The sequence below is a fragment of the Pithys albifrons genome, chromosome 1, assembly GCF_047495875.1.
Source record: "Pithys albifrons albifrons isolate INPA30051 chromosome 1, PitAlb_v1, whole genome shotgun sequence".
Taxonomy (NCBI): domain Eukaryota; kingdom Metazoa; phylum Chordata; class Aves; order Passeriformes; family Thamnophilidae; genus Pithys; species Pithys albifrons.
This window is the reverse complement of record NC_092458.1, coordinates 53,262,970-53,279,832: the sequence shown is the minus strand read 5'-3', so window position 1 is coordinate 53,279,832 and position 16,863 is coordinate 53,262,970. Positions and strand designations below refer to the sequence as shown.

General features: G+C 36.9%; 1 protein-coding gene across 6 annotated transcripts in view; it reads left to right on the top strand.

Moving 5' to 3' along the window:
• Positions 1-16,863, top strand: part of PCDH17 (protocadherin 17) — a 92,993-nt gene that overhangs the window by 58,126 nt on the left and 18,004 nt on the right. For 3 of the 6 annotated variants that reach the window (XM_071550291.1, XM_071550301.1, XM_071550282.1), the window contains one exon: positions 7,707-7,790. The exons of the other annotated variants lie outside the window; for them this stretch is intronic. In XM_071550291.1, coding sequence (XP_071406392.1) covers positions 7,707-7,790 — 84 coding nt within the window. The remainder of the gene's footprint in view (positions 1-7,706; positions 7,791-16,863) is intronic. 6 annotated transcript variants of the gene reach the window in all.

The following is a 16,863-nucleotide window of genomic DNA, read 5'->3' as shown; positions in this document are numbered from 1 at the left end:
AGTTTTGTAGACAACCAGCAGAAACAGAAAATATTACTTTCAGGTAGCTGTTTGTGACAACTTCATACTAATAAAGAACACAAAAGTTAGGATACATGATTTATGTAGCCATAGAATCATAGAATGGTTTGGGTAGGAAGGGACATTTATAGATCATCTAGTCCAACCTCTCTAACAAAAGCAGGATTTAACACTTTCATCTTAAAATATTCTTCTTTATATCTAATCTAAACATACATCCTTCAGTTTAAAACCATTGCCCCTTGTTCTGTCACTACAGGCCCTAGTAAAGTCTTTCTCCATCTTTCTTATAAATACCCATAAATATACTGATAGGCCGCTATATGGGCTCCTCAGAGCCTTCTCTTCTCCAGGCTGAACAACTCCACTTTGCTCATGATATTCACTCTGCTGAAAAGGAGCAGATCAAGTTGTCTCCCTTAGGATCTGTTCCACAAATTTGTCATTTATGCTTATCCAGAGGCAAGCAAATAATCTGGATGTCATTGTGGGAGTCTTATAGACCTCACAGCCAGGATGATGATGCCAACAAATTGTTCTTTGAGGAACTAAGGGACATTTCCACATCAACTGCCCTTGTTCTTATGGGGGACTTCACCTTTCCAGAAATTAACTGGGAGCATAACACAGATAGTACAACGTAGACCAGAAGATTTCTAAAAATCCTGGATGACAAATTTGTGGAACAGATCCTAAGGGAGACAACTTGGAAAGGTGTTCTCCTTGATCTGCTCCTTTTCAACAGAGTGAATATCATGAGCAAAGTGAAGATTGGTGGCCTTCTTGGCTACAGCAACCATTAAGTGATTGAGTTTAAAATCTCTGTTGACAGGAGGAAAGGTGCCAGCAAAACCTCAGCTCTGGACTTAAGGAGAGCAGACTTCAGGCTGCTCAGAGAATTAGTAAGGTTCACTGGGAAAATGTTTATGCAGGTTCTGGGATTCATCAGTGCAGGTCACTTTTCAAACATTACCTCCTAAGGGCACAGGAGTAGACTATTCCCCAGTGCTGTAAGTCAATCAGGCAAGGCAAAAGGCCAGCTTGGCTGAACAGGAATCTTCTTGTGAAAACAAGGCAAAAAAAGGAAGGTGTTTGCCCCGAACACTACAGACCTGTCAGTCTCACTTCATTGCCTGGGAAAGTTATGGAGAAGATTATTCTGGGAAGTATTGAAAAACATCTGAAAGACAATGCTGACTTCAGTCACAACCAGCATGGCTTCATGAGAGGAAAGTCCTGCTTATCAAACCTGATTTCCTTTTATGACAAGGTAACCCACCCAGTTGATCAAGGGAAGCCAGTTGTAAAAGATGTAATCTTTTTGGATTTCAGTAAAGCTTTTGATACTGTCTCTCACAGGATCCTTCTGGACAAAATGTCCAGCAATCAGCTGGATAAATACACCATGGGATGGGTGAGCAATTGGCTCATGGATCGAGCACAGAAGGTAATAGTGAATGGGGGAACATCAAACTGGAGATCTGTCACTAGTGGGGTTCCACACGGCTCCATCTTAGGCCTTGTGCTCTTCAGCATCTTCATAAATTACTTGGATGCAGGACTGGAAGGGATATTGAGCAAGTTTGCAGATGACACAAAACTGGGAGGAGCTGTTCGCTCCCTTAGAGGCAGGGATGCTCTCCAGAGAGACCTCGACAAATTAGAGGGCTGGGCAATCTCCAACCATGTGAGGTTCAACAGGACAAAGTGATGGATTCTGCACCTGAGGTGGGGCAACCCTGGATGTTCGTACTGACTGGGGAATGAGATGCTGGAAAGCAGTGCCACAGAAAGTCCTGATAGATGGCAAGTTGAATATGAGTCAGCAGTGCCCTGGCAGCCAGGAGGGCCAGCTGTGTCCTGGGGGGCCATCAGGCAAAGCATCACCAGCCAGTCAAGGGAAGTGATTGTCCTGTTCTGCTCTGCACTGATGTGGCGTCACTTTGAATATTGCTTGTAGTTTTGGGCACTGCAATATAAGAAAGATATTAAGCTCTTAGAGAGTGTCCAAAGGAGGGCAAAGAGGACAGTGAACGGCCTTGATGGGAAGCCATATGAGGAGCGGCTGAGGTCACTTGGTGTGTTCAGCCTGGAGAAGAGACTGAGGGGAGACCTCATTGCAGTTACAGCTTCCTGATCAGGGGAAGAGGATACACAGGCACTGATCTCTTCTTTCAGGTGACTAGTGACAGGACCCAAGGGAACGGCCTGAAGTTGTGTCAGGTGAGGTTTAGGTTGGATATTAGAAAAAGGTTTTTCACCCAGAGGATAGTTGGGCACTGGAACAGGTTCTGCAGGAAAGAGGTCACAGAATCAAGCCTGACAGAGTTCAAGGAACATTTGGACAATACTCTCAGGCAGATGGTGTGCCTTTTAGGGATGGTCCTGTGCAGGCCTAAGGGTTGAATTCAGTGATCCCTGTGAGTCCCTTCCAACTTGACGTATTCTGAGTTTCTGTGTTTCTGTGACTCTCTCTGCCTGTCCTCACAACCCTCTGGTGTTTTTTGTGGCTTTCCTCTAAACTGTCTCTAAGAGATCCATGTCTTTCTTGTGGTAAGGATTCCAGAGCTGTGTGCAAACACCATGTGGAGTCACATGAGAGTTGGGTAGAGGGTTAGAATCACCTCCTTTGACCTGCTGGCCACACAGCCTTTGATGTAACCTGGAAGTGGTTAACTTTCTGGGCTGCGAGTACACACTGCTGGGTCATGTCCACCTTTTCATCCACCAAAAACCTGAAGTCCTTCTCAGCAAGGCTGCTCTCAATCTGTGTATCTCCCAGTCTGTATTGATACTGGGAATTGCCCAACCCAGGTTCAGTACTTTGCACTTGGCCTTGTTGAAAGTTATGAGTTTAATGATTTTTCTTCTTGATTTTTGGTAGTCAAAAAAGACAGAACTTGTTCCAAAAGTATTTGAATATCTATGTGAAGAATTAAAACCAAAATTCCCTCTGAAAGAGTCTCTCTTTTTTCCACAGAATAGGTAGAGAGCATAAAAAGGCCAACTTCTTAATTTACATATCTAAGCAATGTAACCCTCCCAGAACACAGATTATTTTATTCTTTATACTGGTAGAATTTCAGCCCAGGAGGCTGAAGTATAGTTGTGAGTGTATCACAATACCTTTGTGAGTCTTTTAGGACCATTTGCTCTGCTGAACTAGTAAACATTCCTTCATAAGCTGATGTTTTCCAAGTATCTCCCTGGTGAAGGTAGCATCATTTTCCTGAAATAAAGAGAATTAAAGCTGTTGGCTACATGCAAGCTGTTCACTTTTTATTCCATATCACATGAATTATATCACCTAATACATATGACATATGATCTAATCATGATATTTATAGATAGTACCTGAAGATACACCGATAATTATATTGTTCACCACAAGTGTGGGTCTTAGGTGTGGAGAATAGGTTCAATTATTGCTTATTTCTCACATAAAGGTATAGGACATTCTCCCTAGATCAAACAATCTATATAGATCTCATGGTTCACAGTATTTAACAATACAGCAGTACAGGACTATAAGAATAATTAATGTCTTATCTTTCTCTCTAGATCAACTCCCAGTATACTGCCGAGTATATGCCATGACCCAAGTCCAGACTGAGTTTTCAAGGCTATTATACTTGCTTAGGGGTTTTTTTGGTTTTTTTTAATTAATTAGCATCTTCCTGGTCTTACTCAGGATTTAGATGATTGGATAGTGAATGTCATTTTGGTATAGTTGGTGAGTCTCTTAGCATTTATTAAAAAACTGATTTTGCAAAGAAAGTAAAGATAACTTATTTGACTGTCTGCTCCAGTTAAGATCGGTACCAGCTACCTTCCTGTCAACACTGCTTATTTTCTTGAGCTGCTAAGGGCATAATTCAGATTTTTGAATTACGATTTTCTTACATATGAACCTCTTTTTGTGAATTGCTGTATTGAAGTTTGTGACTTTTGGTACACACATAGCTTGTGCGATTCCATTATAAACAAAGAATCAATTAAAACCTTTTCCTATTCTTTATTAAAAGATTTGTAAATGGGCACTATTATTTTGAAACATCATAAATGTATGTTTTATAATATTAACATTGTAGATGTAGAGTTGCACAGAATTGCCTATTTACAAGACTACAGGTTCAAGCAACAGATACCAGATAAAACTTTTTTCCTGAGAACTTTGACAACAATGTTAGAAAATTCTAAAGTGGTGAAATCTGGAGGCAAGAAAACAAATCAGGTCTCCTAAGGAGGAAGACAGTTATCAGAGTAGAATAGCACAAATTGAAAGTAGAAAAGAATATAAATGAAATATTGTGAAACCTGAATTGGAGCTTGTCAATTGTACGTAATGTGTTTTAAAGTCAGGAAAAAATCTCTCCATAAGATAGGAGGACATTACTTTCTTCTGAGAGCTATCATGTCTTGGTAGAACCTTGCAGTGATCTTGTGTATACGTATTAACTGTATCTTTACTGTTGTACAAGAAACATTACTTAACAATCACAAAATCTCTGTTGTTTATGAATAGTAGGAAAAAATTTCGAATTTCATGTATAGAAAGAGAATAGACAAATTAAACATGTGCAAAATGCACTTTTCATAGAATCATAGAATGGCTTGGGTTGGAAGCGACTTTAAAAATCATCTAGTTTCAACCCTCTTGCCATGGGCTGGGACAGCTTTCACTACACCAGGTTGCTCAGAGCCTCATCCAGCCTGCTCCTGAACACTTCCAGGGATAGTGTGTCCACAAATTCCCTAGGTACCCTGTTGCAGTGCCTCACCACCCTCACAGTAAGATTTTGTTTCCAATATCTATTATAAAACTACCCTCTTTCAGTTTGAAGCCATTCCCCCTTGCCCTATCACTACAAGTTCTTGTAAAATAGTCGCACTCCATCTTTCTTGTAGGCTCCATTTAGGTATGATGGTATGTAGAAAAACTATCATAAACTATAGCACAGATATATCAAGCCTATATAAAAGAGCTGTTCATGTTTGTATTGAAGATACTGTTACATTTATTTATTTATTTTCTTTCACCCTTGTGCTCACGATAATCTAATAAACTTCACTAAATTGTAGTCTGAATGGATTAATTCCAAGAACACCAGTTTTCTAGGCACACATGGGTGCACTGTGTCAACACATGACCTGGCAGGTAGTTCTAAGCAGATTTCCAGGCTAATTTGGGGATTTACCAGATGCAGGGGGTCTTTCAGTTTCTTCTCACATTCTTTACCTTTTCTTGCCTACTTATAAACTGCCTTTTCTGCTTTAATTCCTTTGCTGGGAGCAGGTGAGAATGATATGGAACAAGAGTTTTCTGCAACTTCGATAATTTAAAAGTGCAACTTTCAAGTATATGCTGAAGAATTCCTCTATGGAAATAATAATTTTTTGTAAAGTAATATTTTCCATTACAAAAGAATTTTTCTGCTTTGTATGCACATATTTATGGCTAACTTGACTGGGGACATTACAAAAGCTATCCATGTAATATTTCATTATTAAAGCAGCTGCTAGCATTAGCTAGCTGTTTAAAAAATATCAAGTGTTTTTTCTTACTTTGTGTGTGACAAAAGGGGAATGGAAATTGGAGTTTTGGTTGGGTATTTTTTGGGGGGTTGGTTTGTTTGCATTTTATTTTAATTTGAAAATGATTTATAACTTTTTACCTGAGAGGTAAACTAGCCATCTTTCAGAGGAAAAAAGGAAAATTAAATAATCTCAAAATCAGTTTCTATCCTACATGTAATTTTGCCTACAGAAAAGATATTAAAGTTTCAGATTTCTTTAAAGTTCATATTTAGTTAAGAAAAATTCTTTTATTCATCTTTGTAAAACTTGCTTTACTAGGTATAACATTAACCAATTAAACCCTGTAGGTTAGAAGTTGCAATTTTGTGACCGTTTTAAAGAATAAATGTTTCACAGATAAACTAGGAATTTGCAAGTGTCTTCTGTGCTGGTTCTTTACTATTCATCAACTCTTGTGAGGGAAATGAAAGCAGATATTTTTCCTCCATCAGGAGTCATCAGATTGTGTGGTGTCTCATTAATTAGGGGTAGTATCTCATCCATATTATATATAATGTAATAAATGAGTGCAAATAAATGTAAAAAAATCATGCAGAAGATAGGCTGAAAAAAATGTTAAAATCAACATTTTTTACACAAGTATGCCAGAAAATATGGCAAATATGCAATAGTTTTCTGAAATACCAAGAATATAGAACTTATATCTGCAACACTATGAAAAAAAACAACCCCCCCAAAAAACCCCAAAACCAAACAGATTATCCAGTCCTCAATTTGCAAGCAGAAGTTATACATTATTAAACCTACAGGGAAAACATTCACTCTTATTGGGTTTGCTAGGGTTCATGAAATTATTTTGGAAAAAGGAAACATATGCATAGACATATATTAAAAGACTATCAACATTGACATAGTAAATCTTTAAAAGGTCTGGAGGTCTTTCTTGAGTGAGTGTTGTGAGAGACACCTATCTCAGTCAAATTCCTTCAACATTGTCTGGAAAAACTGTGCTCTATCCAGTGAGAGACTTATGAACATGTGCATTTTCCAGACCTATTTTCAGATGCTTCCATATGTTATGAGAGCATACTTCAAGATCAGGATAGAAATGTATACAAATTAAATGAGAAGCCAAAGGAAAAAAAGAAAGAGATGGAAACATCTGCAGTGCATCAATGGGAAAAAATGTTTAAGCTGCCTGTTATTAACTGCTCAACCTGTTTTATGCTGGATTTCTGCATAATTATCTTACAGACGAGGGGGGGAAACAGATGTTGAATGAAGACTGAAAATAAGAAAATGAGACTGCTTAAAAAATGTAGTTGTGGTTCCTCTCACTAGACATTTTTGGCAAGACTTTTAGACAACAATCTATTTCTCAAATTCATTGCCCATTTCTGCAAGACTAATGTAAAACAAAATGTTTCTTTTTAAGTCTGATCAGTTGAACAATTATACAGCTCCAATAATCCCCAAGTCAGTGTTTCAGGAAAGCAGCTGAATGTTTCCTCAAGCAGTTTCATAAATTAGATTAAATGAATATGATATCAGGTCAGAAACTGTATAAGCTCTTTTCCTAGGAAGTTGTTGATAGCTTATGTAATTAGCTATTATTTTCATCCATTGCAAATATCCAAATAATCTATACAAGACACATTTTTCACAACCTTTATGAAATAAATGCCACCAAGCTATACTTGTTTCTCACACTTGTGTCATGCTTTAAAGCAAACTGAACTATAATTCTTTAAGAATATTTTTTTTTCCCTGCTGAGTTGATGTTTTCTGTCTCTGAGTTTGAATGCATTATGAAACTGCTGTCTGGGTAGAGCTATATAAAAAAGGAGCTGAAACTACATGTAATCACTGTATTAAATCGTTCACATCACTGCTACAGCATACACTCTGTTTTACTCTGAGTAGATTGTTTACCTGAGAGTTATTCCTGAATATGCTCTGCATTGGTCCTTAGCTAAAAGTATTGTATGCTTTAGTGCAAGTGCTACCACCCTTTTTCAGACATGGCTATTCACAGGAGTAAGATAAAATCAGAGACTATTTTGGAAGAGGGATTCAGATATGAAATGAATCCTTTCTCCAAAGTTTTAATTTTCTTCTTGTTAACTAAAAATATTTTATTTTTCAAGCATTCCCGACTTTGCTTTCCTTTGCTATCCTCACCCTACACACCATCACAACTAGACTTCAGTCTGTTGATCTACTTCTTTCAGGTGAGCAAATACTGTCTACTCCTGTGATCCAAAATTTACATGTGAGATTCTAAAAATACGTAGGGTTTGTTTTTTAAACATTTGCAGCTTAAAAAGTCACATATCAAAACATAATAGACTTTTATCTCTTGAAGACTTTACAAGTAATTTGTTGAAGAAACTGCGTATTTTTATTAATCTTGTATTCAAGAGATTTGAACATAAATTTCCTCTGAAAAATACTGTTCAAAGTTATATAACTGTCTTATTCTATGCTTTTGTCCTGATAGAGTTTCTAAAAGAAAGCATGCCATTTGGAAGAGGTATAGATGTGTAAAACAGACTGTGTGAACCTGTATTACTTTGGGTTTGTGCTGTGTGCACACACATTTTCTAAATACATTCTTACTACAGATTCTTAGTGTAATTACAAGTGAATAGCAGTAGCTCTATGTTATAGTACGCTTAAAAGTCCATCTACATCATTACCACCAATCTCTACAGGAACACATGGTTCACAGGTACCAGTGAGTTCATGGATCTGTCTGTAGAATCAGAACAAATCTTTTGTATGATGCATTTTTTGCCAGAAGATAAGACATAAAATTAAGGCATCAGATTGATGGAGGTTTAGTTTTTCTGGTCTTGTCTTAAATAGTAAATGTAGAACAGGTTCTTCAATTTTATAGCCTGAAGCTGAGCTGTCAACATAAAAAATGTACAGACTTAATACCTGAGAGCTGGGCAGAGGAATGACTTCCCACTTTCTTTTAGAGCAGATTAAAAATTGCACAATATAGCTCATTACTACCTCGTGTAAATTTATTGAAAAGGCAGTTTTTGCTAAAGCATGAAATACTTTGCCTTATTATTACCTACTTTACTGCAAGACACAAATTTCAGCTGAGAATGAAAAAGTTTTTAATTTATAACCTTCCTGTTTATGTGGGGACAAATTCTATACCTGACCAAAATTATAAAGCTCAAAGTGGTATTACTACTTTTGTTATCGTATGTGACTGAGTCCATCCCTCATGTGGTGTGAGGTAACTGCAGTCAGTATACAATTATGAGTTTCTTAAGTCTGTACTTCATGAGGGTAAATCCCTTCCTTGTGTGGACTGATCTTAGATGATACTTAATTAAAACTATCCAAATAAGTGATATTTATTGTTGGCTGGAGGTTATAATATAGTTCATGCTAGAGGATGGAAAGCCTGAAGTTGCAATTCTGGTTCAGAGAAGTAGTTCTCAGCAGAAGTATTTCCTCAGCTTTTGGCTTTTTCTCCTGCCTAATACTTATGTTTTGATCTGACAGAAATCTATTGGCCTCATGTGATTAATTTTTGTCCTGCAATCTCTTGAAACTCCTTTCTTGTCCTTTTCTTCAAGTATAGGAGTACAGAAGCTAATCTGATCCTTTTTTTAAGTAGCACTAGGAGATCTTTTGTTCTTACGGAAGGGTTAGGAATTTTCAAGGAAGTTAAATTATTTTTTATTGACTGGTGTAGGATGATATGGTTTTCATTAATCATGTGTGAGTGTGTTGTTGTGTGATGTTACACAGCTGGGCATAACAAGCTGGAGTGTGTCTTCCAAGAAACTTCAAAATAGCTTTCTTGAAAACTGCTGTGAAAAAAATAGCACATTTTTGTAGCAAGAGTGATTAATCAAAATAGGACTTTCCCTAACACAGAAACAAAATGAAATCAATTAGATGCCACTTCTGCAGCTCTGCTTATAATCACTGACAAAATCCTTTGCAAAGTGTCTCATTACAGAAGACTGTATTCAGGATAGGGAATCAAGTATTTTCAAGTATTTCTGCCAAAAGTTGGTTACCTACATCTATATTTAGACTTTTGGAGTGAAATTTTGATCCATGTTCATACACGTAATTATCAAAGGATTCAGATCAACTATAAATATCTACATAAGCACGCACATAATGTTGACTCTCTTCAGTAGGACTCCATATGCTCTAATGGGAAGTTAGGCACCTATTTCACATATGGACACCTTCCTTGGAGGCATGCAAGTATCAGAATCTGGGGTTATGTCTCTCTTACATTCCTTGGCAAGGTGTAAATGTATGTACCTGTCTGTGTAAACAGCACAGAGCAGTATTGTGCATCAAGTCGAAAAGTCTGAGTTATTTAGCAAGAGAATTAACCTGGACATATAAGCGAATTTTTTGACCAGGATAATCTGCTTCTCAATGAGCAGTCATTTAAACATATTTTACATTGATTTGGTCAGAAAGCAATATTTCAAAAATTTAGCCAATAAGTAGTTTATAGTAGCATTAATGATCTCCTAAATCCCTGCCAAATATTCTAGAAAAAAGAAATCCAATGTAGAGATATCAGTCTTTCAGCAACAGTTATGGAAAGAAGTTGATTTTTCAGATTTTCATTTTCAGGGTTTTTTAAATTCTGTGTCTGCCCGGTTCCCTGAATACCCATGACTTCTGAACCAGTATCTATCCAAGGATGCTGGACTCAAAAGTAAGTTTCCACAAATTTTGTGGGTATAGACAGCTGTAATAGACTATGTAAGTGTTCAGTATAAGTTAAAAACTGATGTCACAGATTATTAGACACTGAAGACCCTTGACTGAAAAGAGCCATTAACAATGCCTCAGTTACTTAGAAAGCTTCAAGTAGGCTGTGTCTCCCAAAACACATTGGTGAATAATAATAATACAAATTTTTTCAGACAATAGGCTCTAATTAGTTCCATTGCTTGTGAAACTATGTTATTGTAACCATGTTATCTTTTTAGACAGTGCAACAGGAACAGATCTAGTGAACAGAACTAAGCGTGGGGAGACTAATGGCTCCTTGGAGTAGCTCAAGGAAGACAAAACTGTCATGAATAGGAATAGTAGTGGAACAAAGATCATAGAATCAGGGAGTAATAGAATAGCTTCAGTTGGAAAGGACCTTAAAGATCATCTATTTTCCCCTGGGCATGGACAAGGACACCTTTCACTGGACCAAGTTGCTTAGAGGCCCACACAGTCTGGCCTTGATGGAAGGCCAGTGAATGTGTAAAGTTGTTCTGAACAACTTCAGTTTTCCTTTGGTGACAGTGGAACATCAAAAAATGTAACTGTCAGTGAAATGACCCTCAAAATATCAGGGACAAGCTTCTGAGAATCTTAGAAGGCTGGCAAGACATTTGATTTGCAAATACTGAAAGAATATACATGAATTTATTAAGAACGCAATTGCATTTTTTTCCCCTTCTCTTAAAAATAGACATTTTCTATGTAGAGGAATAAATTAGAGGCAATCAATAGTGCCTCAGCTTCTGGTCTGCTCCCAGATCCACTTTACTGGGCAATTCTGCATGCCTCTGGGAGGTTTCCATAACGCAAAGGGACAATGCAAACAATACAGCATCTGTTGAGAATACTACAGATTTTTTTATTTTGTGTATAAGAGATAAGCTGTTGTTTCTTGGTATAATTATTAATTATTCACAATTATCACCAGTTTTATTATTGGACAGGATATACTTCTGTCATAGAATTAGATTATGACGTAAGTCCTTCCTGATACCTTGTAATAAATATCCCTTTAAATTATTCTGTGTCTGATTCTTTACCTGCTTTTACTGAAATATCTCTAAAACTGCTTGGTAAGAAGAAACCATTTTAACATATGTGCTTGCATTCTGGGATGAATGCATTATGGAGGTAGAATTGCATTCACACCTTACAATTACCTCTTTTCACCTCTTCATGTAGTGAACACCTCCAATTGTTGTCACTGCACTTGATTGCAGCATTGGAGGTTTACAGGTGCAAAGCTATTCTTGTATCTTTTGTTCTGCCAATGCAAGCCTTGCAAGCTTTACTCTCATACTCTCAATTTTAACATCTTTTTTTCTTCTTTTATAATTATTTTTACAATAGGTAATAGAGTCATTAGGTACTTGTGTCTCGGTTTGAGGGGAAAAACCAAAATGTTTTACCCACAAGCAGGGGAGGGGCCTCCTCCACAATAATCACACCACTCTTTATCAAATTTAAGAAAAGGAATTTTAATACAAGAAGGATAACTGCTATATATATATATATATATATATGTAAACAGACTAGTGCAACCCACTTCCCCAACACCATAAGAGAAAAAAAAAAGAAACAAGAACAAAACCCAGCAGGTTTTCCTCTGGGAGAAAAGGTTATACTTAAGTGTCCATGTCACAACCCGGCTGGCTGCAGAGTGAGTTTCAGTCCCTCTCCAGCGAAACAGACGAGCAGTGAGCTTTCAGATGGACTCAGTCTCTTCCCCCTGTGTTCCCCGTCCAAGAAGCAGAAAGGTACGAGCAACCAGCAGCAAATCCAAGGCAGGCAGCAGCACGGCAGGAAAAAGTGGTCCGAAGTAGGCAGCGGCAAGACAGCCAGGGAAAACCCCAGCAGTAACCAGCAGGGCAGCCTGCCTCCTTGGAGTCCCCACTCCCCCGTTCCGCCGAGCCAAGACTGAGAAGAATATCCAAAAAAAACCCAAAAGAGACAAACCTGCCCCCACCCCAGCGATCACAGTTAACTGCTTCTTTTGTTAACTGCTGGCCTGGGCAGTTAAGTGGCAGGGGAGAGAATTTACATAATAATCCCAAACTACAACAACTTGTCATACATTTGTCAACAAGCATATGATAATGTATTTTAGACTCAGCTTTGTCTCTATAATATGGATTCAACAATATTTTCATGAACATAAATGTTTATGAATGTATAAGAAAGTGTTCTCTTGCAAAATGTTGGTGGGATATAATAAATAGCCTTTGTCAGACTCACACATTCCACTAGTCTCTTTTGATAGGATCTGTTCTACAATTTGACACCAATACGTTCATCAAAGAGACATAATTAAAAATTAAAAACAAATTGTCAGATAATTATCTTTCAAATTTTGGGTGAGGTTGAATTTTCACAGATGTAATTTCTGTCTAGGTTAATAGTAGCATTTCTTTCACTATTGGGTGTCCAAGTTCATGCAGATGATGCATTCATCTTTGATTTTAATCATGTATGGTCCCACTGAAAATGAGGAAAGTTGTATATTCTCTTGAAAGCCTTTAAAAATGGAAAGATTAAAATTTTTGCTGTAAAGAGTTGAGCAACAAATTTAATAGAATTTACCCTGGTGAGCACCCAACACACCTGAAGACATTGAAAGAGAACACAAAATAGATGTTGTAAAATAATTTAGTCTTTTTTCCTATCCCAAACACTTATGGTTTCCTATAATTTTGGTGGGTAGACAGAGGCTTTAGCAAGGTAAAAGAAATCTTAAATTCAGGTGTATTTCAGCACCCAGGCTATTTCTACATTTTAAGATAATCACATGGAATGATTTAAGGATTTTATCTATATTAAAAATCTGTTCTCAGAAGGCTTTACATTCCCCATTGCAGCCTTTGATAATTCAATTAGTCTCTCAAAAAGTTGGGAGTAGCTGATAAATTCACTTTAATGTTAAATCAAGTACCCTAGCAGGTTTTCCTTAATATCATTGCTTCTCAGGGAGCTTAGTTCTAGAGGTGATACCTCCCAAACACAAGTTCCTGCAAGGAATATGTGGCCCTTTGGAGCAGATTAAAAGAACTGTCTGTACCAACATAGCTTCTCACTGTAATAAAGTTACTTCAGATCAAGACAGCAATTTCATTCACTCAGATGGTTGTCCATCTAGTTTAATTTATTTTAATTGGCAGCCTTAGGTCTCTCCGTGGATCAGATTCCTTGAATATGATGAATTATCCCAGGAACAGAGAATGGCATTACAGGAGCTGAATTTAACCCTTCCCTTTAAACATTTCCTTTTGGGATTCCTAAATCCTATTGGCAGACATTGCCGAATAATAAGTAAGAGGGGATTAGCTGCGTCTTCGTTGACTGTACCTTTGGAGAATGCTACCAATAAAGCCAGTTCTGTTTGCCTCCTTCTTGGAAATGAACAAAAAATACATTAGATGCAAAAGATGAACAGCAGAATTCAGCATGGTAAATAGATGCATGTCCCTGCAGAAATCAGATAGCAAAGTAGAGAGAAAAAGCCTAACAAGAAAAAGCTGCTTACTACTCACAGAGTTGGCCTTAAAAGGCAGATCGTCATTGACCTTCTGTACTGGATTACAGTTTTGCTAGGAGGAAGACTTGAATTTTAGATGTATTCATCCATGTCATCAAAGATGCATGTTGTCATCATAGTTAGAGCAGGGTAACTGGGACACTGAAGGCTTATAGAAAATGCTGTATTTTCCTCTCCAAGGTTAGAAAATACAAAATGTGACTAAAATATACATATCCCTCTCTGTGTGAAATGTTTTATTCTGTATTTTTACCTCACTTTGATTTCCTCTTTGAAATTTAATGTGCAATTATATTCCAGAACAATATTTGCTGATTGTTTTATAAAACAGGTTCTCACAGTAAGCAAAATAACTAAATTACTTTAGATATGATTTTTTCAAAGAAAGATTGCAAACAAATTAATTTCTAATTAATTAGTCATAGGAAACTTTAAGGAAGATTGTTTACATAAACATTTAGATTTAATATATGATTTCTTCTCTTTTGTTTTTTGGCTTGAAAATCAGACTTACATAAGCTTTTTTATTCAGAGTAGTTAACCAAATACAGAATTTCCCTTTACTTTCCCGCAGTAATATATATATATATATATATATATATATATATATATATATATTTAATATGATTATTTTCTTTTTATGAGTCCTTACCTACTGAAAAAAACATGATCTGAAACTGAAAATATCTTCTCTGACATGTATTGTATCCCAATATTTGTTGTGAATAACTGCCTGACTATGCTGTCCAGTAATGACGCTGAAATATCTCTTGAAATTAGACTGCAGTGGCCAAATGTAGCTGTGGTGAAATATCACAAGATCACTTGATAATGCGGATGCACTCTATGGGATTACCAACATTGGTTTTTCACTTGATTACGTTTTAAAAAAACCCAACCCTGCTAAATAAGTGTGTCAGCTTCTCAGAATACTGTGACTGATGTTTTGTGAACAAAGTTGTTCACAGTCGTTAACAGTTGTTTATCATCACAGTCTGACTCTCTGAGAAATACCAATTCAACATGGTGGAATTTAAAAGCACATGCCGAATTTTACCTGAGAATTTATTTAAAGTAGGAATATTTGGGTTGATTTTGAAAGCAACAGATTTAATGAGTGAAAGAGCTCAATCCTACTCAGCCTTTGAAATAAGAATTTTGAGATCAGAATTGTTTCTGAGAATGGAATCAGTGACTGATGGGAATTTCAAGTATGCTGCTGTATATCAATAATTTTACAAGGTGTCCAGTACTCTAGCTGTTTAGGATTCAGCTAGATCTTGAGCCAATAGAGACTGGGCTGCAAAAGTAAGAAATGGTTGGACAGAAAAGTTGGCAAGATCACTGGCTATCATCTGTCTCTGCCTTCAAATTCCTTCAGGACACAGGGTGATGTTCTGGTCAAGTTGGTAACATGCCAGCTTGTTCTGTAGGCCAAATATAGTTAATCAACTGATCTGAACTTCTCTTGCTAAATTTCTGGAATAAAACCAAAATAAAATGCCACTGCACACCATGCCAAACATCTTCCTTTCAAATGGTGGAAGCCTGCATACATCAGCAAAACTGCTCCCTGCTGTGGTTCTGTCATGAGCTTAGGTAGGATCAGAGCTCCTCAGTGAAGAGCATCAGATCCCAATGTGTCCCTTCAGGTATTCAAAATGCGGCACTTTTGTAGAAGTTTTAATTCTGCAAAAAAATGTAGTGGCTTTGTATAAGCCTGATAGGACAGTGTTAGGCAAGAAGGAAAAGTTTTTGGTTTTGCCAGAAAAGAGCTCAATGGAAAAACACCATGAAACTTAATCTGACCAGATATTGAATGAATATTCTGTGGATATCCCAGAAGTTATATGTGCATGCAATCACTTAGTTATTATTTTGCAAAGGAAAAATTTTCCTTACAATGGAAGGGCAACGTGCTTTAGGAGCAAGCACATTGTGAAAAAGGGGACACATGATGCCAAAGTACACACCTTAAACCCATCTACATTAGTTTGGGAATACTGGGCTTTTACACTCAAAGCAGACAATCTTCTGAGTATTGAAAAGCTTAAGACAGCTAATAGGAAAAAGCAGATCAATGGATATATCTCTTTAACACAGAGGTAGACAGCTTCAGGACATCAATTCCATGCACATTCCGTGAATAGGTAGACCTACCTGTGAAGTGACACTCTGAGTGACTCTATGAATCTATCCTTCTTCATTGCCTCTGGAGACAACATAAGAGCTCTAGCCTATTTTTAATTGTCAGAAATTAGATCTAATTTCTGTCAGAACTATCTCTTGTTTGTTGAGTGAAATTATTCTTTGTCTTATAGCTGCTGCTAGTTATCTGATGAAACTAGTATTTAGCATCTGAATCTACATCTTGTTGTCTTTATTCAGTCCCTTGATTGACAAGAACTCTCCCTTAAACAGGAGATTAGGTTTAGGCTCTCTCTGTGTTGCTTCCCTTGTATGTTCGCAAATCTTGACCAGGAGGGGTGAAAAACCTGTCTTCCAGCTTACTAGGATTTAATGCACAGGGTGGGTGGAAGTCAGGATCTTCAGAAGATCTCAGCTGTAGGAATAGCTTTACTTTGAATCTTAAATAGCCTTAAGCAGGTACAGTTGCCTTGGGAAAGACTATGTTTATTTCTTAAAGAAATCATAGTAAAACATTGAGAATATTTCATCTTTGCTATCATGAATAATGTCAGATGTCAAATCAGCAAATTTTCTTTTTTAAACTTATTTTACAGAAAAACCTCTAAATTAGACTGTGTTTTCCTGATTAAAAGCATTGGGTTTATACTTTGTTGGGGAATTTTGAGATGAACATTGACACAAATGTTAAAATAACTCCAAAAGGCCTTCAATTTACTATTAGTTCTATACAGCTACCTCCAACTTCCAGAGTATTGCTGTTCTACATAGTTTATCTAACCAAAGAACAAGATTTTCCATGCTCCTTGATCTTTTAAAAATGTATTGAAATCTGAAATCTA